Source organism: Podarcis melisellensis (genome assembly GCF_964234715.1).
Source record: "Podarcis melisellensis genome assembly, chromosome: 3".
NCBI lineage: Eukaryota > Metazoa > Chordata > Lepidosauria > Squamata > Lacertidae > Podarcis > Podarcis melisellensis.
The window spans coordinates 30,706,886-30,728,551 of record NC_138530.1 but is presented as its reverse complement, the minus strand read 5'-3'; the positions used below and the strand labels follow the sequence as shown (position 1 = coordinate 30,728,551).

At 40.9% G+C, this 21,666-nt stretch overlaps 1 protein-coding gene across 1 annotated transcript in view; it reads left to right on the top strand.

Annotated features, from left to right (window-relative positions):
* Positions 1–769: 769 nt before the first annotated feature.
* The window catches only part of TP53BP2 (tumor protein p53 binding protein 2), a 47,856-nt gene continuing 26,959 nt past the window's right edge, over positions 770–21,666 (top strand). Inside the window, exons 1-2 of the mRNA XM_081903747.1 lie at positions 770–1,074; positions 17,809–17,956. Of these exons, the coding sequence (XP_081759873.1) occupies positions 1,048–1,074; positions 17,809–17,956 (175 nt within the window). The 5' untranslated portion in view covers positions 770–1,047. The remainder of the gene's footprint in view (positions 1,075–17,808; positions 17,957–21,666) is intronic.

The window sequence follows — 21,666 nt, the reverse complement described above, 5'->3', positions numbered from 1 at the left end:
CCCATCGAAAGCCCTCCTGTCTATGATTTGTCCGATTCCCATTTAAAGCCATCTAGGTAGACATCACTGCCTCCTGTGGGAGCGAGTTCCATAGACAAACAAAAACCTATATCCTAGCTCACTTTAGTATAAAAATGGTCTACTCCAGTGGTTCCCAATGAGCCAAGTACTGCAGTGCAGACCCCCTGATTTCAAAAGCCAAGTCATGGACCCCCAACTTTGTTGATATCTCTGTGGTAGTTTTGGTTATGCAAATGGAGTCAGACCACCATACCCTCCAACATGCCCCAGAGCAAAACTGGGATGTGCAACTTCCGGGCCATGCTCTGAAATCGGATCTGCGCGACCCACATGGGCGCGCACGAATGCCCTAATAATGTGAGCGCACAGCCACAACTTGTGGTTGGCGAGATGCTTTGGGCGGAATTCTCCCTTAGCATTTTGCAGCGCCTTTTCTGGCTCGGAAGAAGTTCCGATCGCATGAAGAAAATATTGCTGCTGCAATTGCTCAAGAGGCAGCAGACCCCTTCTCAGCGAGTCCCCCTAGGAAAAGGCGGCGGGATGTGCTGCCGCTTCCCCCAGAATGGCGGGAACTTCTCCTCTTGACCCCGGGCGCCAATTCCCCTCAGCCTCGCTCGCGTCTGGGGCAGGCGGGAGGCGGTGACGGCGGCGCGCGGAGCTCTCGGCTTCTCGGGAGCCCAGCCTGCTTAGGGGGTGGGACTCGGGCGGGGCCGGGGCTCGCTTGCTCCTCCCTGCCGGGCCGGCGGGGGATAGTTTCGGAGCGGGCTCGAGGGCGGCGGTCGCTTGGTCTGAGGGGAGGCTGGAGCGGGGCTCCGGGGAGACCAAGCTCGGGACCAAGCGGGTCTAAAGGAGGCGCAGGCCCGGCGAGTTGCGGACCCGGAGGGAGCTCGCTGGTGGGCGCGGGCCGGGCTGCCTCTCGCAACAGGTCCCTAGGCAAACAAGGGCAGGCCGCTCCGCCTCCCCAGGCCCCAGCCATTGGTCTCCTCCTCGGTCACCGAGGGGGAGGAAGCGGCACCCGTCGCCTCAATGCGGTTCGGGGCCAAAATGATGCCGGTAAGTGCGCCAGCTTGCAAGAGAAGGGGCGCAGGGCGGGGGGGGGGGAGAGACTTTGCTCCGGTGGGGCGAGGTCGCTAGATCCCGGGGGGGGGGTCGGGCTGGTGGTGCCTTGGCCTCTGCCTGCGTCCGGAGAGCTGGTCTTTCTCTGGTGCAACGCAGGCGGAGATTGCTGCCGCCGCCGCCGCTTCCCGGTCCAACTTCCAATGGAGGAAAAGTTGGGAAACGCGGCTTAGGATGGGGAATATTAAAAAGTTACACGCGGCGGCGGGATCTTTAGCGCTCTGCCCCCCCCCCCCAAACTGGGTATGTGGCGGGGAGGGAGGGAAGGATCTGGCCAGCTGCTCTCGAGGGATTGATCTAAGATGGGGCAGCTCCGTCCGGACTCGGGGGAGACGCGGGAGGATCAGCAAATGGAGCTGCTGTTCCTGCTCCTCGCAGCGAAACGCGTCGAGAAAATGGAGAGCTGCCCTCCCAGTGCCTTCGTGGAGCGGGGGGGGGGGGAAAGAGAGAGAGAGAGAGAGAGAGAGAGAGAGAGAGAGAGAAGCTCAGGCGCTACACTTTTTTCTCCCCCTCTGGTCTGCCAAATTCGTGTAACGTTTCCCCTTCCAGAAACCCTGACCAGTTTCGATTGCTTCCTTATTAGAAAGACGCAGACTTAACTAATACCCAGTAGTTCCTGCTTCTCCCTGTGGTCAGTTCAAGTCCAAGGAAATGGAGGATTATAAGCACAAGTTGTGCAGGTAAAAGGGCTATTAGGTTAATAGTTCAAAAGCACTACAGACAGTTGTATGTATGTATGTATGTATGTACCACGTTCAAGGTGTGTTTGGTAGGAAACCCCGATTTATTGACTGGGAGAAAGCAGGAACCAAAAAAAAGTCTGCCTATTTAAAGTAGGTTAGTTATTTCAGGGAAGTAATTAAATCAAAAGGCTTTCTACTCTCCAGTATAACAAGAACTAAGCCACTATTTCAGTCAGAAGCTTCTTCATTCTTTTTGTAGAAATTGTGCCTCAATAAAGTCAGATGGTTTATTGATTTCTCAGGTAAATCCCATCATATATTCAAAAATGATACTTTCTCAAGGGTTGCTTATATTTCTTTTACCGGTTTTATATTTCTTATAAAATAAAATGACTAATTCAAAAAACATTTCAGAATATTGGGAAGATGACAGTTCCTAAGAATCATTTAGGACTACTTTGTGCTTTATGACATTGTATATGAAAAATGCTGTTGGTAGAGAAATACATGAAACCTGAGTATCATGTCCTTTGGTAATTGTACGTACATAGTTAAGGATACATACAGGTCCACAATCCATAGGTACAAAGCAAATCGCATTCATGTAAGATTTTGTGGGCAACACTGAAGTGCTTCCTGCATTAAAAAAATCTTAATGTGTCTTGTCTCTGATGCGCCATAAGGCACAACTGAGGTAGGAGAAAATAATAGCACTGCATAGCCTTCTGCACAGCTCAAAAAAGCAAAAATTTAGTTGCCACGTGTTGTGTTAGCTGGCCACTTTGAAATTACAGGTATGTTAGAGCTGTGGAAGTAGGGTTGGATATTTCTGCAGCAGATGGAAAGTGCGTACACATATGTATCTCCCATGTTTTCTCTCTGTATTTGTCAAAGAATATATTTTATGTAAACCACTTACAGGTTTTGATGATTAAGCTGTATATAAATCCTGTTAATCATTTCAAAGCAACAATGCTTTGTTTATTTATCAACTGTTCATAGATAATCACTATTGTTTCATTACACAAGGTATGTGTTAGTTGTAAATATGAAGTTTCCTGTGGGGGCGGGAATTGAATTTCGTAGCACTCAGCTAGTTTTATTGCTGGAAAGATACACTTTCCCATTCCTGTCTTGAATATTCTGAGAAAAGTGACACAACTGATGACCACTGGCTAACGTCTAAGGCCTGCCTTATTTTGAGAATGTTTTGTCTGTGTCGGTGGGTTAAGAGGTAGCTCCTATTGATTTTTAAAACATTGGCAGTTGTAAGTATCAGCAAAGTTATTGCTGACCCTGCAGCATTACCTGAAATTCTGTGGACAAGGGATCACCCCCTTGTCATTCCTTCTGGAGTCTAGACCCTATTTTAATAATCTGGCAAAGTCCTTGTTCCTTCAAGATCACTGGGTTGCTTCAATATACATGTGCAGTGTCAGGAAGATCCCCCCCCCCCAAATTGCTGCAATTAACTAACATAGCAATTGGGAAAAATCATGGAACTTGCCTAGGAGCACCTTTACTAACCAACCTCTTATTTCTAATAGAACTTGTCCCCAGTAATTTAATATATTAGCCTATATAAACACTCTCCTGTTCCCACAACCAGAATAAATGAAGACAGGTGCAAGTGTAAATTTTTCCCATTTTCAGTTATTGGCCTAGTTCACATGTTATGCAAGCCAGAGTTAATAGTTTATCATGAATGAAGAAATGATTCCTTCTTTGCTTCTCCTGTAGCAGGAATAACAAACCACAAATCCTGGCTTACATTTGAATTAGAGAGTCCTTTGTTTCACTAACATATTGATCGGTAAGCCAATAACAAACCTTGACATCCCATTTTGGTCTGTTTAGAGCAAAACAAACCATGAACCCTGGTTCAGACTGTAACACTAAGCCAGGAATCATGATTTGTTGCTCCTGCTCGCTGTAGGGGAAGAACAAAGTGGGTGACATCTACATGTTCATAATAAGCCGGCTGCTGTGACTTGCAAATGTTGCAAATGTTATTTATAGAGTAACAGTTCTAATCCCTTTTACTAATTGGTGAGAATGGAAGTAAAGAGGTAATAACAAAAGTATGTTACTTCTTAGGTATCACTGGAGGGATCTCCAGACATATAATATTTTGCTTTTGTTTTGTTCTTCTTACTGTGATTTCTTTTTTGTTAGTTGGTTCAGTTCCCATAAGTGTAGCGACTGTAACTGCTTTGATGGCCTGATGATGTTTCCCTCAACCCATAGTATGAGTTTGTGGGTGCCAGACCATTACAATCCCTGGACCCCACAAGTGTCATAATTTAATTAAGGCTTGAGAAGTGCTAGACACTTCTAATCCCTGGACCAACAAGTGTTAAAAGCTAATTAAACCAGCCTAAGCTATGTTGAGGTGATTGCTCGGGGTGATAGGCCATAAAGAGAACAGAGGATCAGAGGACTCTGTGCCAGATGGCAAAGGGCTGGGGTTGCTCCCCCAGCAAATGAAGCCAGAGTTTAGAGTAGAGAGTTAGAAGTAGATGATGATGATTCTGGATTTGATATCCCGCCTTTCACTCCCCTTAAGGAGTCTCAAAGAACACTGTGAGGTGAATGAGGCTGAGAGACTTCAGAGAGAAGTGTGACTAGCTCAAGGTCACCCAGCAGCTGCCTGTGGAGGAGTGGGGAAGTGAACCTGGTTCATCAGATTACGAGTCCATCGCCCTTAACCACAACACCACGCTGGCTAGGAGATAGAGTGAGCAAACAGCAGGCAGAGCCTGATGCTTGATGTTTGTCTGAATCCAAGGCTGATCCTGTTGGGAGAAGCAAGACCCTTTTGGGTTGTTAATGCTGGGAACCCCAGGTAAAGTGCTTGGAACCCCTGGAATCTTGCACTGCTCAGCAATTTGGGATGGTGTGCAGCAATATTTATATCCCAGTTTTCCTCCCAGCAGCTCAGAGAGGTTTGTGTGGTTTTCGTCCTCTTGAGGTAGAGTTCCTGGCTCTGGTCATTGTGACTAAGTAGAGATTTGGTCTTGGTTTGCATGGGGAAAACCACACTGGTTTTCTTTTATACAGCTTTGTTGATTTCCAGTATATGACAACAGTTATAAAAAATAAAATCATAACAAAATGTACCCTCCTTCTTCATCCAGGATGGATCAGTCTAGTTAAGTTTTCCAAAGTCCAGTCTATGATTTGGGTGGTTGTCATTCTTCAGGGTGATCAGTAAAGTATTTTATAAAAGGATGCCACATTTCAACAAAATCGTCTACATCATTTGCATTATTCAATTCATGTAATCTCTTTGCTATTTTTTTCTGATATATAAATTGACCATACATTCTGTTTCTAATGAGAAACGCACAGGTGTCCCAATCCTTTCCAATTTTGCCCCGTAATTGGAATGCTGTTACTAAAAGCAAAGTAATTAGTTATTTATTACAAAGGTTTGGATTGTCCTTATTAAAAAATGGTTAACAATCCCAAACTTGGGGTATATTCCACATGTTGACCTGTAACATAGCTTGTTTCTGTAAAAAGCCTCTGCCAGAAGGGTTTTATATGCTCACACACCCACCACATGTGAAATGTTGTACCTATACCATTGCAGTCTTTTCAGCACAAGTGGTGAGATGATTTTATTAATATAGCTACACTTCAGAAATTGCTTTTTTTCGTAGAAATTGATGTTCATATATTTTCACCGATCCTTTTAATGATTATTATCCCCTTGCTACTTCTTGGTAAGGAAATGTAGTTAATCTGTTATAGTTATCTCTGCATCCTTCTGTTTTGTAGAGGGCAAGGCTGATACTGTGTTAAACTAACTAGTGGTCAGCAAAGTACAGGCAGTAGAAATCAAACAGTCCTGCTCCAAGAAGTGATAACTCACCGTTCCATATGCTTTAGATATGTGGGTGTGTGACTGCTGCATAGAAGTAGTGAGGGGCTAAAATGCTTTTTTAGAAGCATAGCATCTAGTTGCATAATAAGTTTTCCTTTATCTATTTTTATGTAATCACTCACGTTACATTTAAGCATAGGCAGATGATAGCATTGACATGTACAATTGCAATATCTGCAGGCAAGCGTATATTTAAAGGGAGCTTCATGTTACAAAGTCATAGGCATATAGGGCACATGCGAAGCTGCCCTACAGACCTTTGGTCCAACTAGCTTACTGTTGTCTACATGGAGTGACAGCAGCTCTATAGGGTTTCAAACCTGGGTTTCTCTGAGCCGTACTGGAGGTGATGGGGATCGAACCCTCAAAGTGGATGCTCTACCTCTGAACTATGGCCCTTCTCCATGTGCTGTGGTGGCACATGGTTTTTTAAAAAAGGACATGTGGCCACTTCAAATGCTAATTGGATACCATGCACACTTGGCTCTTCCCCTTTGGGCCACACTGCATTGCAAGCAGAAAACCATAATTTTGACTTCTTGTATCATAAACAAATCATGAGCCCAGGTTTGAATGACAGCCCAAAGTTTATAGTTTGCTGTTCACAGTGTGACCAGGAGGGGCAGTGGAGTCCGATGTGGACTTCTCAACATGTACCAGCATGCTCATGTTCACCTTAAACTACAGTAAACATAAGCTATATTTTTAACTTAGGGGTAGGAAACCATTTTTTTATGGTGGGTCAGATCAAAAAGTGGTCAAGGTTGCACACCAATCAATCATCTGATGTCTATGATATCAGGTGTATCAAATCACACCTGAAAACAGAGTACCTTTAAACAGGGTCACATGTAAGGCAAGACTGCAAAGGAACAATTGGGACTGCATGGCCTCAGGTTTTTCCTTTCCAACTGCAGTTTGCATATGATGCTATTTAATTTTGGTGCCAAATGCATTCCCGCTTCTTTCAGCAAGGACTTGATCCACTCAGGTACTCTCATTGTTCTTTTAGTGTCAGCTGCAGAGAGTAGGGGTGAGAGGGAAAGCTCAGTTGGATGTTTGGACTTCTGTGTAATGGTTGATGCAAGACATTGTTTCTTACTACTTTCTGCAGACTGGATTATTGATAATCTGCCCACATGTCAAATTTGGGCCAGTTGCTTGGGGGAGATAATACGTTGGTCTTTTGGCCAGATTCAGTTCCCTACTCTTTCTTGTGTTTGAAATTTGAAATAAATGGGATTTGCTTCTAAGTAAATGGCCACCCAAGGGCGCTTTTATTTGTTTTTTGAATGGTGGACCCCTGACCCAACATGGTGCTTGAAAAATGGCTATTTAAATTGTGGGGAATCTAAAGCTGTGTTTTGTATACTCAAAACTAATAATAAAAAAATAACCCTACTGGGCTAGCACAAGCCTTTGCCTGTGTCTAGAATAGCTCTTTGGGGATCCTGCCAGTATATTTACAATTTAAGTGCCAAAATCTTATTTATGGTCATAGTAGCAGATGGGAAACCTAGGAGGAACAGAACTGTTTTGACATCAATGCTGGCAGTAGAGCATAGATTTGGTCCCCATATTGTAGCGCAAAAATATTTTTATACTATCATAAATTTAATAAATGATAACAATAAAAATGGCTATATATATATGTGAATATATGATTGAGGAAGCAATTAGATTCTGGATTACATCCTAAATGCACATTTTTCTGTTGTACTGCATAAATCCCAAACTGCTGAAATTGTGAAGGTGGGGGATCATAGGGTATGTTGCTTCTCAACATGCTGGGGAAACTGGAAAATAAGTGTACAATACAATCCTATGCAGGTATAGGATTGCAGCCTTATGTATGAACGGTTTCTTCCTCCACCTATTTCTTTTCTCCTTTTTGAGGCATCATTGTGTAATATTTCATAGGATTCTGATTGCTTCTGAGTACTGCATTTGTATCACTAGATACAGGTTTCCTGTACTGTGTTAATGCACTGTATGTGTAAGGTTGCTAGCTAAATAGCTATCTAGCATCTAATTTCATATTGTTCTTTTTTGCTGTGTAGGTGCAAAACTAAATGCTACTGTTGTCTTGAATCTGTGCTTTAAGGCATGAGTTCTGGAGCTGTCAGCTTTTCATTGAGTCAAAGTGTCTGTTGTGTTGAACAGACTTCGGTTTTTAACAAATTGCTCTTAGTTTTGGTTTTTTGGTTTCCTGCTTACTCTAGAGCATTCCCCTATCTACTTGCCTCTCTTGAGAAGTCTGCTTGGGAGTGGGTGACCTTAAAAAAAAAAAATTTGTAGTATGTTCTTGTAGAAAGATCAGGTGATATTAATGTTGCCTCTAGGTCAGTATGGGTCTACTGACCAGATGGTGGATTATAGGGTTCTTTGGTCAACTCTAGTGTAACAGGGCTCGTATGTTCTTAATGCCACTTGCTTCAGAATTTTTATGTTGAGTAATCTAGGAAAGGCATGACCTTGAAGTGTTTTAAAAGCTGTGAGTGGGCACTATTTTCTGATTGAAAAATAGCAGGAAATAGAATTGCAGATTATTTTAATTGGGTACCTTAAACTGAGTAGATGCCAAATTCAGAAGCAGGCTTTATAGGTACAGGTATCCTCTCCTCCTTTCTGAATAAGGCCACAACATGGAGATATATATATATATATATATACAGAAAAGGCAATACAATACAAAGGCATTGCAATAGTGGATATTTCATTTTCATTCCTTTTCTGAATGACCTTTAGTATGGAAGTTTCCGCATTAAGTTTAATTAAGTACATTTAATTGATTTTTTTAATTGAGCTAGCTATCATTTGTTTGCCCCTCTGAGCTTTGGCAGGAAGGTTGGGTTATAAGTTAAATTATTTTTTTAAAATCCAATATTTTATTTAAAAAATTGTAAAGTCACCTTTGAGCAGACCTTCCAGTGTGTCAGACAAAATAACCATAAATTAAATTAAAATCCCAGATAACAGTAAGGTGGCAGATAAAAGCAACCTTAAAAGCAGCATTTAAAGCACAATAGCTTTCCTGGCTAGTGACTGCCAGCACAGTACAGATTCTCATCAGTAGAGCTGAATTCTCCCCCCCCCCCCTAATGTGCAGCACTCATGGAGCCTCATTTTTACATGGGTACATGCTATTCAAGTGACTGCTATTATGTTGTTTTGTCTGTGAAATTGCTACTGCAGAGTGTGGAGTTTGCAGCAGGGTATAACTGTGTAGTTATGATACCCCATGGGTTCACAATTCTTTATTTAAATTTCCTACCTGTCAATGATCAAGAAGGATTGCATATATAAACAGGCCCTTGATGTTAGAAAGGTAGTGTAGCTTCTGTGTTTGTCATAACACCTGTTGTGCTGTTGTTGGTTCTGCTTAAATGTTTGAGTAGAGAGGGATTCCTTTAAAACAATAGTACAGATCAATGCTGTGTGGTTTGGAAAAGATTTGTTCTGGTTTCTCTCTACAAAGATAACTTTTTTGTTTCTCATCTCTTGGGATGCAGCTCAGTTTCTACGATTGAAAATGTGTGCTATGTTTAGGAATAAAAGTATGAGCATGCTTTCTTGTCTTCAGTGCAAATCTCTGTTTACAGACCTGCTCCTGGAAATAAATAAGTGGATGCAGGGTTACTGGTGTCAGGAAGTCTGTGGCAAGGTGAGCATCAAATTAGGGGAGTTTCCATTTCTTCAGTATCCTTTGCTTGCGAATCTCAGGTGGCACCACCCTTTTCATCATCAAGCAACAGAGAAGTCTGTAAGAATTGTAGCTGGGATGGAATGTCATCTAGTATGTAAGGTCTAGTTCAGCCATCATGTGAAAACTCGTGCTCTACATGGAAGTATATTTGCTGTGTGATCAACACATCATGTGGAGGTTTGGCATGCCCCAAGCACCTAGGAAGAATGGAGGCTTCATGTAATGAACCCCACTTATGCTTGCAGACATCATGGCTTCTGCACTGAGTGCCTCCATCTGAAAGTGTAATTTGGTACTACTAACATTGGAGCCAGCCCTTGGTTGAAGAACGTTGAATTTCCTTTTTATAGCATTGTACACATGTTTACTTCCAACAATTGAGTTTTTCATACAATAGCATCCCTCAGAGCCTCTCTCTGAATACAATTTTGCTGGAGTCCAGCCCACCCACTGGCTTCACATAACAGCATTTCTAACTCTGATGGGAGCGGCACCACAGTGGAACTATAGGATTTATTTTTAAGCAAAGTTGCAGCACAAAGCTTGCTTGTGCTTCTGACGTAAGTAATGAGAAACTGAACAATGGAAGCTTAAGGTGTTGCTGTATTCACAACTCTATTTTGCAGAGATGTCATTTTGATAGGGTTAAACTTTAACAAGTTGTGCAAACCTAACATAGTAGAGGGGACAATCTTATTTCCTTCAGTATGTTGGTGAATTAGCAAAGCTACATCTTTATTGCAAAAATGGTGCTTTTGCTGACTTCATTCTGTTTGAAAACAGTATTGATTTTTGAATGCTGACAGTGTGCATTTTTGACAGCATATCAAATATAGAGGTGAGAATGGTGTCTGCTCTGAATACAATCAAAAGGACTGAATCTTTTGTGAAGTTGGTTTGTGTTTGTGTGCATGCGTGTGTGTGAGAGATGTGGGTCCATGAAATGAGGCATAAACAATACAGTCCAAATTTTGGTGACCAGTCTAATTAAATCTATCAAGTTCTAGGAAATGTGACTTCCTTTGATACAGATAATGTCCCTGAAAAGGCAAAACGGGGATAGCCAACATTGTGCCCTTCAGATATTATTAACCTTCAACACCTATCATTGCTTACCTTGCTGGATGGGGTTGAATGGATTTAGGAGCCTAACAAAATATCTGGAGAGCACCACATTGATCTGGAGAGAAATTAAATAGTAAGTAAAGAAACTTGGCTACTGCAAGGTGATTGAATGGGTGGTGGGTGCCGAACTCCATACATTCCTGGATGAATTGGTATTTAGACTCAGTTTAGTTGGCTTCTGATCCAGTTTTAGAACCAAAACAACTTTGATGGACAACCTGTGCTGGGTGGGGGGAGACTGTGACCCAGCTGGTTCTCATGCATATATCAAAGGTTTTTTATACCAGTTACTGCGGTATCCAGTTGGACAGACTCTGAAGTTGAGGGTTCTCTCCAGTCAAAACTCCTCCTGATGTTTCAGAAGGTGGTACTGGGCAGCTAATGTTTGGCACCATGTATTTATGTTCTTGGTTCTGTCTTGAATATTGTTTAATATTTATATCACCTTTCTCCATCCTAGTGTCCTTCTGACATTTTGGATTGTAAATTCCATTATTGACTAATGGCTGTATTGGCCATTTCTGGCTAGAGCTAATCCAACCACATCTGGAGGGCACCAGCTTGGGGAATGCTGTACTGTATTACCCTCTGGGGGAGATCTTTTGGAGTAAGGCTCTTTCTCCTTTTCATCAAATCCAAATGAGGGAAAAGATGTTCTGAATAGATGTCTAGAGTCAGTAGTTGGTTGGATGAGGACCAAAAAACAAACTCAGTTCAGCTAAGATAGAAGCACTGTTGCCTGGTGATACCTGGCCAGGATATAGGGTTTTGGACGGTGTTGCAGAAGCCCTAAAGTAATGGTGGCTAATCTGTGGCTCTCTGGATGTTGTTGGACTATAACTTGCATCAGCCTTAGCTAGCATGGCGAGTCCTTAGGGATGATGCAAGTTGTTACCAGCAACATCAAGGGTTAATTCAGGTAAGTATTTCCCAGCTGACAGCTTTTGAGAGCCTGCATGAAATAGCAGAAAGAACTCGCAGGTGAGGTGACATCCACATTGCTATAGCAACTTCGTTAGCAGGGATAGGTTTTCTAAGTAGAAAAGATTTCTCAGGAAATTTTCTGTCTTGGAAGTTGTGAGTGTGAGGTGTGACCACATTTTCCTGTTTTGTGGTCTCACTTTAAGAAACAGTATGAACACATTTCTGCGGAGATGAGGTTTATGGTTTGTGGCTCAGTATATGGGAACTGATGATTATTCATAAGTGGGGCTGATTGTGAGCGTCTTAACATGGCAAAAATAAAAATGCTCATAGGCCTATTTGCACTTAGTTTCCCACTGTTTCCCACTCTTAAAAGACAAAGTTTCTCAAAGCATTTTGGGTGCATGTGTTGTTCTTCTGGATTTCAGAATTATTTCCTACTGTCAGAGAGAAACTTGACACCTTTCATAATGCAAGTGATGGAGATCATGATGCCTCAGAGTTGCAAAAGGTCAAGCGTTTTAGGTTCTCTTATGGGACAAATAAAGAGGAAAACACTCCCGTCTTATTCAGTCCCAGAATAATGCTGCATTTCCTACTGTACTCCACCTACTTTGCATCATAACTTCCTTTCTCATATTTGTGACTAAATGCCAGAGCTGCACAAACTGAATATTATTTGCAGTTACTCACAAGGCAGGAACATGTGCTGACCGCCACCGATAGATATAGGTAAATCTACTTTTCTTTTACTGTTGAGTCTTGCCCTCGTGCAGTGAGCAATTTATCTCTGAAATAATACAAGATAGCAATGTATTAAATGGGTGAAATAATTTTTAGTAGGTTGGTTTTAGTGTTACTTGGTCTTTAAGCACAGAGAAATTCAGGGATGCTAAGACTGAACAGTTGAATACGTGAGTAATTGGCCTTGAAAGGTGTGTGATTGCATTTTTGCTTGAATTGCAGCAGAGTTAGGTCCCCCCCCCCCAGTTCTTCTGGTTTCATTTGAAAGCAGCATTTACATATTAGTATGGAATGCTATGTATTAGATTAAAAACCTTCCGTTGTACAGACTGCCTTTTGTCATTCAGAAAGTTGTAGTCAAACAAAGAAACATTTTTGTTGTTGATTTCTTTGTGGTCTGCCTATGAAGATGTTACACCTCTGCTTTCTGAGATCTGGTAAACCGTTGAAATGAACAATACTTGGAAACTAGAGTTTTAAATGGGTTTCTGGTTTGGGAAAAACTCCAGCACTGTTTTTGCCGTTGAAGTGCGTCTATATAATTTTTGTAACAGCTTAATTGCTAGGTTTTTATTGTTTCCTCCTACTCAGCTTAAAATAACTTCTGTTCTCGTTGGAAAATATGAATTAAGAAGCCCTTTATGGTTTCTAAAAAATGGTTATTGCCTATGCCATTCTTTCTGGAATGCAGGTGTGCAGTTATGCTGTATGGAGAAGAGCAGCTGTATAGAATTGAATGTTGATAGTCATAGAGTGCATTAGACTGGCTTTATGTGATGTAGCTCTTTTTGCGTAGATACCGTAATCTTTACAGGGCCTTTAAAAACACTGCAGTTAAAAAACAGTTATTGGTGGCTTAAACATATGTATCAGAAGTGTAGTTTTGTACCACTTAAGTTCAGATTAATGAAAGATATATATACCATTTTGTTAGAGCTTTGAGTACAGCAGCTTCACGAAAGATCACCTATACAGATGCTGTTTTTTTGCATAGGAAACGGACATGTAAATGTCTCATGTGCTACCTCATGTATACTCCATCCTTGACATGTTGTGAACTTGAGAAGTAAGCCTTGTGGCTATTTTTTTTGTCCTATTTGTGAAGGGGGCGGTACCCTTTAGAAATGTCCTTTGTGGTGCATTCCCTGAACTAACATTCTTCAATTCTATGCCTTTTAAAAAAAAAGTACAGCCGTGTCACTGCAAAAGGAAAACAGGTTCTCAGTTTTGAAGGTAATGCTTTCTATGCACTTTGTTTAAGGCGTAAGGTGAAAGAAGCGTTTTCATCTTCCTTCTGCATTTATGTATTTTTAAAATCCAAGGTAAGCCCTTCCTTGCCTGACCATAGCACGTTAAAGTCTTTTTGTTTTTGTTCTCATTTAGAAGAAATGGGATAAGACAGGCCTGTCCTCTTTTCCTGCATAGTTTGGAGTTAACTTGACATTTTTGTGAGTTGTAGATCTTCAAGCTCGAAACAAGGTGACTCAAATGGTTTTGAAAACTTGATATAAATAAGCATATAAATCAAATTCTAAGTGATTAACATAATTGAATAAGATAGAAGACTTGAAGATTGCCCGTATTGTGTGTGTGTGTGCCGCTGACTAAAAGGGGAGTCTACACATGAGTGTTGTTGAACAAGGTTGGGGAGACCCGAGTTCAAATCCCTACTTGGTGACTTTGGCTCAGTCACCAACTCTCAACCCAACCCACCACACCAGACTGCTTGTGAGGATGGAGAGAACCCATTATGCCTCCAGAGCTCCTTGGAGGAAGGATGAAATAAAATCTGCAATGGCTAACAACGAACACGTTTGTGATTAACAGGGTGAATACAGTTTCCTTCTTACCATTTTGTATTTATATTCCTGACATGAGGAGCTACAGCTAATCTGTTTCTTTTGAACATCCAGAAAATTGTAGAAAGGATTTTGAAATTAAGTTGATTTTTTTTTAGGGCATAGCAGTACTTAGAAATAAAAATATGGCACACAGAATTGTAAAAGGTGACATTTTTTTTAAAAAGTACTCAACATATGTGAGAAGGTTAAACATTACTTTCTACCATAAAGATTTGTGTAGTAAAGCTATATTTACAATAAGCAAGCTGGCAACAGTGTTGGGGAACCTGGCATTTCAAAGAACCCTTAGCATAGCTTTAGCACTGAATAGTTCAAAGAAGAAATACATTTAATGCAGGCTGTCTCTCATTATAACTTACCGCTTCAAATCCCCACTCGTTTTTCCTGTTTCACCTTCTTCTTCCGGCTGCAGGGTGTGTTGGAGCTCTGCCCTACAGCGAGTAATATGATGTAGAGATGTTCAAGGTATATAATTGGCATGTGAGCAGGCAGGTGTTTGATGAAGGAAGGTGCAGAAAAGTTTTTGAATTACAATTGGGTAACAGATGATGTGAGAACAAGAGAAGGTGTAACTTGCATCTATGCAGTTACACAGGAATGATATCCCATCCACATACTAATTTTCAAAGGTACAAACTCATGTTCCTCCTCCCACAAACCCCCAGTTGTTTCCCTTTCTGACACTGGTAGGTTCTCTGTTCAGCAAGAATCATCAACCTCCTTTGATGCACTGGAAGGAACCTGCGTTCCCAATGGTTAGCTGGTTTTTCTTTTCTAGAATCATGGTCAACTAGTAATGCAGCTCTTGGTTAATTTTATCAGTACTTTACAGCACACAGTTTTGCATATTGAAAACATAATTGTATATGAAAAATGACAAGGTGCATTGAGTCAAAGTTTGTTTTTGGCGATGTAACAAGAAGGAGGATCTTGTGCCTTCTGTTTAAAGTGTCTGCAACTAAGAGCTCTAGAAAGCAGCAATGATGTGCTATGTTGGTTAAAATTATATTTTGTATATCTGTATCAAGATATATTAGGAATTTGGATGCTCGTAACTACTATGAGCTCAGAGCTACTAGTATAACATCAGCTGATTTGTGAACTCACTTGATAGCCTTAAGCAAATCTTGAGCTCCTTCCACGCCATATGCCTTAGGGTGGCAATACTGCCTCACCCTACAGAGCTGTCGAAAGTATTATTAAGATATGGGAAACACTTTGATGTCTTAAGAAAAAGTGGTGCGTAAATATAAAGTTATTGCTTTAAAAAGTGTTATGAGAGATGAGGTCTTGTTTTGATTTAGCAGCTCAGTTCAGACAACATGCTAAACCTTGGATTGAACGTGTAAATATTTAAACAGACACCTGTGGTTTAGAGCTGTGTGTCTGGTCGTCGCTCCATTCAGTGTGCTGGTCATTGGAGGCAGAACAATGGCCACCATGCCTATAGTTTGTCAAGGCACACATGTCAACCCATATGTAGCACACACGGTGGTTTCTAATTCCTGTATGCTACCCAGTCACAAGCTGTGGTTTGATGTGATGTCTAACCAAACCTGAATGTTAACAAGTTTTAAAGGTTATTTTTAAATGACAGGGAAATGCGTGTTCTCATGTACCTAATCTGCGTAACTCAGTGTGCTGTCACATAATTTGAAGTGTGTGTTGGAATCGAGCGTCTGGCTTGGAACTCTGGCTTTGATTTTATATCTCTTAAACATTTTTGCTGATAGACCTATAAATGAAATATTAATTAGTGGGATGATAGTAACTCCTGTGGAAGATGTTTTGCTGCTAGAAACCTTAAGTTTGGCAGCTATTGCAGATATCAAAGTTCAAGGTAGCTCCAGGAAGCAAATAAACGGATTAATTATTTAGTCATCAGTTAGATCATAGTTGCCTGCAATTTGCCTAGCCTAAACTACGGCTGAAAGAACCTTTAGTGAATACTGGACATACCATTTAACCTGAAGAAGCGGCCAGCTGCAGAGTTAATGAATTTATTCAGGGATCACTTTGCCATTTCTTAAAACAGAGCTAGGGTAAGACCTACCACAACTTAACCTTCAATGCCTAAATTAAGAGAATGGTTAGCTCAAATAGATTTCAGAGTTAATCTAATGACCACTACTTAAATTGCAATGTAGTATATAAAAATGACTTAGAAAATGAATTATTTTGAAACAAAGTGAAGAAGGTTATGACATTATTTTAAGATTCATGGTCAAAACAAAAAAAAATCCTTCCAGTAGCACCTTAAAGACCAACTAAGTTAGTTCTTGGTGTGAGCTTTCGTGTGCATGCACACTTCTTCAGATAAGATATTTTAAGATTCATGGTTACAGATTTCGGGCAGAGGTGGGGCTAGATAACATTGGCTCTTTCAACACATAATATTCTGTGCTTCCAGAGTGACTTTCTAATTAACATGGATTTTGTTCCTTTTGTAGGCTTGTTAATTTTGGAGTGATAATGGGCCATGTGATGGTGAAATCCAGATGCTTAGCACCTCTTTAGGGGATTGCAAACAGTTTTGTATATAGCACTAGGTGGTTGGGGATTCATATAGCAAGATATCACCTGTTTAAATGTATTACTTTAAATAGCAACAAGTTTTTATCTGGTTGTTTGAACTTAATCTCTGGAGTTGTGTGATGTTGCTTTTGGCTGAGTTGGGTCATACAAATAATATATATATTTATAAATTAAGCAAGTATGTTCTAGGAAATGGCTCTGTGCCTTATCCAAAGCTGCATTCATCTAAGCTGTAACAAATTTTTTTTTCCAGGAGTTGGCGCCTTTCAAGCTGTTTGTACTTTTACATACAAGAGCATGATCCTTTATGCTGTATTTTGTTTTTAATATTCGGTTGGGAGCCGCCCAGAGTGGCTGGGGAAACCCAGCCAGAAGGGCGGTGTGTGTGTGTGTGTGTGTGTGTGTGTGTGTGTGTGTGTACAGTGGTACCTTGGGTTACATATGCTTCAGGTTACATACACTTCAGGTTACAGCCTCCGCTAACCCAGAAATAGTGCTTCAGGTTAAGAACTTTGCTTCAGGAGGAGAACCAAAATCGTGCTCCGGCGGTGCGGCAGCAGCAGGAGGCCCCATTAGCTAAAGTGGTGCTTCAGCTTAAGAACAGTTTCAGGTTAAGTACGGACCTCCGGAACGAATTAAGTACTTAACCCGAGGTACTACTCTGTGTGTGTGTGTGTGTGTGTGTGTGTGTGTATATATAAAAATTTTTGGATGAAGCATGCAAACCACTCCAGACTTCTCCTTTTGTCTGGATAATTCTACAGTGGTACCTCGGGTTACAGATGCTTCAGGTTACAGACTCCGCTAACCCAGAAATAGTACCTCGGGTTAAGAACTTTGCCTCAGGATGAGAACAGAAATCGTGTGACGGTGGTGCAGTGGCAGCGGGAGGCCCCGTTACCTAAAGTGGTACCTCAGGTTAAGAACAGTTTCAGGTTAAGAACGGACCTCCAGAATGAATTAAGTTCGTAACCCGAGGTACCACTGTATGTCTTTATCCTCTGTAGCCAATTGCTATACAGTGTTGCTTTATATAGAGAAATAATTGAAGCAGTATATTTGGGCCCCATTCCAGTCAGGTTGTCACATAGAAGAAAACTAAAGAGTTAACATTGAGGTTTCTGCTTCTAGAAACTTACATCAGTGAGAACCAGAGATAAAATACATTTAGGATTTATGGGACTCTGATCTGCTCTCTTCCAGATGTTTCTTACTGTATACCTCAGTAACAACGAGCAACATTTCACTGAAGTGCCAATCACCCCAGAAACGACCTGCAGAGATGTAGTGGATTTGTGTAAAGAGCCTGGTGAGACTGAATGCCACCTGGCTGAAGTGTGGTGCGGCTCAGGTAAGCGAAACGTACCTGCCAGACATTTAGATAAATGTCTCTCTAGTTTCTTTTAGCACCAGGATTAACTGAACTTTTAATTAAGGGATCACATGAGTTCATATAATGATTTGCATTGTGCAGCTTTGTTTTTAATATTAGTTTCTTTCATGTTACTGTAAAATGAAAAGCAGAATATTACAGTGGCAGCAGCAAACATTTGTCCTCAGATCAGTTGCTCCTCTCCCAGCTGGTCTTGGACTGAAATTACAGGCTTTTGTTTCACAGTCTATAAGAGGTCTTTGGCTTGTGCGAAAAGGCTTAGCCTCTGTCAAGGCATGCCCTTACATGGTACACAGAGTAGTGAGAAAGAAAACCTCTCTGAGGATCCACAGGTGGAAACTGCCTCCAATGCAGTCTCCACCTCCCCATAGGGCTGATCAACACTTTTTTTTTGTCCACCTGTATGCTTTCTTGATATTTTATAGCTTAACAAAGCTAATATAGTAGGAGGGCCAGAGGTGTAGCGCTTTGGCAAAGCTGGTGACTTGTGAGTTCTTCACACAAGACACAAAAGTGGGTTCCCCCACATCTTTAAGGTAAATGTAAAATCTGTCTTGGCTAGAAGGTATATTGACTCTGAAATTGGCTCTTTTAATTGGCACAAGAGAGGCTCAGATGTGCATTGGGCATTCCACTCTGTGCCAGGGGTGGGAAACATCTTCTGGCCAGTGGGCCGTATCCTGACCTTGCGAGCCACTTCGGCAGATGGGTGAGGCTGCCAGCCTGTCAGTTACTTGATGTCATTATGATGGTGTTTGGCAACTTCAAAAGATGTTTGCTGTCAGCGCCAATTAGCACTAAAAGCAACCCTTTTTGAAGGTGTGATTGGAGTTGACAGATGATTGGAGCTGACATCTTGCCTTCCAAAAAGCCTGCTGTGCCCAACTGTAGGTATGAATGGATTCAAGGAACAATCTGGAGGGCACATTAAGCTCCCAGCTGCTCTCCTGCAGCTGCCTCCTTCCTTGGCTTCAAATACAACATCAGGTCAGGTGGGCATAGTTTGGTGGAAATGGCCTCACCTGACAAATGAGGATCCATGGCAGGTGTGATTTGGCCTAGGGGCTGGAGGTTCCCCATGGCTTGCTCTGTAGGTTCTGTAAAACTAGGCTCTGCTTTTTCCACAAAATTATTGTGAATAAACAAACGATATGAAGAATTATTATGCAAGCATTTCTCTAGCAAAATGCTTTTAAAAAATCTCAGAAGAGAATTGGGGATTTTCACTTTGAAAGTGGGCACTTAAATTCTGGACATGGCCCCTGAAATTAATGTGGAATACCACATTTATTCATGGGTGAAGGAACAGCAACAATTTTGGAATTGCTATAGGAGAAGAAGCTTCATGCTGAAGCTAAGCATGGTAGATAAAGTGAAGTTAAAATGTTGTCCCCCCTCAACCCATGTATTGAAATTTTTGAAACCAATCCTAATTATATCTACGACAATGATGATTCACAAAACTACTGGAATCATGGAAGCCTCTTGTGTAAGCTTGGTGGGTATGTACTACCTGGTATTCTTTGTATCAAGTTGTAGGCTACTACCCAGCTCTTCTCACTTTTCCTACCTAGTATCTTTAGACAATGGTTCTTTGTCACCTTGAGCAGTGATGGCTGTTTGAAAAGATTGGCATTGGTCTTAACTATGTTGTGTTGACATGCTTTACCTAGGTCAACTTGCCACAAGGGTGCAACAGAACAGGTTGTGACATTAGTACAGCAGTTATTCTGCATTGTCCAAAACACTGATTCCCTGATACCGTTACTCATCAGATTAGTTTTTTAATAGTTTCCTAGCTTCGCCTGACCTATAAGATTGCACCCTGATTATATGTCTGAATACTCAGATTTTCTGTTCTATTCACTTTATATGATTTTGTATTGCTGTTTTAGATTGTGTATTATTATTGACCCTGTTTGCCACCCTGGACTTCTTCAGGAAGAAAGGCATGACATACATTCAACTAATAGTGAGCTTGCTTTTTAGATTGTACATTAGAGATTTTACCCCTGCTATGTGTAATACAATGTATGTGGAAATATGTTGCAGATGTTTGAAGTATTCAGCTGTAAATGCACACTGAACACAGGTGTAGGCTTGCCAATATACTTATAAATTCTAGAAACAAATTTTGTATCATACAACCTTGTTGATAAGAGCAAACTCGAGACTTTCTCCAATGCTGATTATATTTAATTGGATTGAGGAGGATGTGTCTGTGGAACAAAAGCCTTTAGTCAAAATTTTGCTGATTGCAGCTAGAGTAGTGTAGGTCTGAAGATGGAAGGGCTCTCAGTCCCCATATAGACGGGACTGGCTATTGAAATCTTGAATTAGCAGAAAATGATGAATTGGCTACTCTGGTTTATTAGAGGTATTTTCCACAGTACAAAATTTTCTGAGAGGTGACTGTTTTGTGAAATAGAGTCATATGAATTTTAGAAGTATTATATTTGAAAGAAATTGAGTTATGTAGCTTTGTATTTATGAATAAATGAGCTTAAAAAATTAAGAGGTTTTTTTTTTAAAAAAATAGTAATGCAGCAGAACTCTCAGCTCTTTGATAAGCCTGTCCTTTTATATTGACTGCTGGTTCCATGCTAAAGCTGGTCTACTTGTTGACAGTTTATTGTCTGTAAATGGGGCTGTCCTTCAGTGTATCAGCCAGCCAGCCATACTACATGATACCTTATTCCTCCAAATTTCTCCCCTACAGTCAGTATTCTGTGGCCACAGAGCACACTTGGTTCTCATTGGGTTATATTTGTGTTTCTTCCTAGCATTTTCCCCTTAAAATTGTACTTTTGCAAACTTTGGGGTTTCCCCAAGCCTACTGGTACCTCTTCCTTCTATGTGAAGGATGTTTGGCTGTATAAGTAGCAGCATTCACAGAAATAGTGGAAGTGATTATTCATTAGCAACATTTATTTATAAAAATACTTACCGTAATATCATTAAAAATATCAAGGCAGTGTACAGCAATATATATAAAAATGCTGTACACTGCTTTGAGATGATAGATAGATAGATAGATGATAGATAGATAGATAGATAGATAGATATAAACACCAGAATGAGTTAACGTATTGAGAATCCTAGCCAAAAAAGGGGCATTTCCTTAACTTTTAGTTAATTTTTACTAGAATATTGTCTAAAACTACCATAATCGGCTTAGCCTCATCCAGACCCTGCTTATTCTAAATGATAGCGATACTTTCCTTTGTGATTTACAAGATGAGCTGTTTAGCTGTCTAGACAAATAACCACGGTAGCTGCTTTTTCTGTAACAGTGACCTACTTGCTTATACTGTAAAACTAATCAGCTTTGACAGTAACCCCAGAAAATTTCCTTCTGAGGTTGGTTCAACACGGCTAGAGTTTTTTTCCTCCTTAAAGAAAACCTTTTTGGGTTTTTTTTAATTAAGCTAAGAACCTGTTGGATATCATAAAAACCCTACACATCTTGTAGGAAAGTTTATGAGAACCCAATTGAACTACTGGGATATAAAAAAGGCTTACATGCAGGGGTAGGGTGTGGTGTCCTAATGTCATTAATCATTTGTACACTTCCATCTTTATCCTTGAATGAAGACAAACATTATTGTCTCACTAAACCAGCAATTGCCTATCATTATCACCAGTTTTTACCATAATCACTTCTGTGT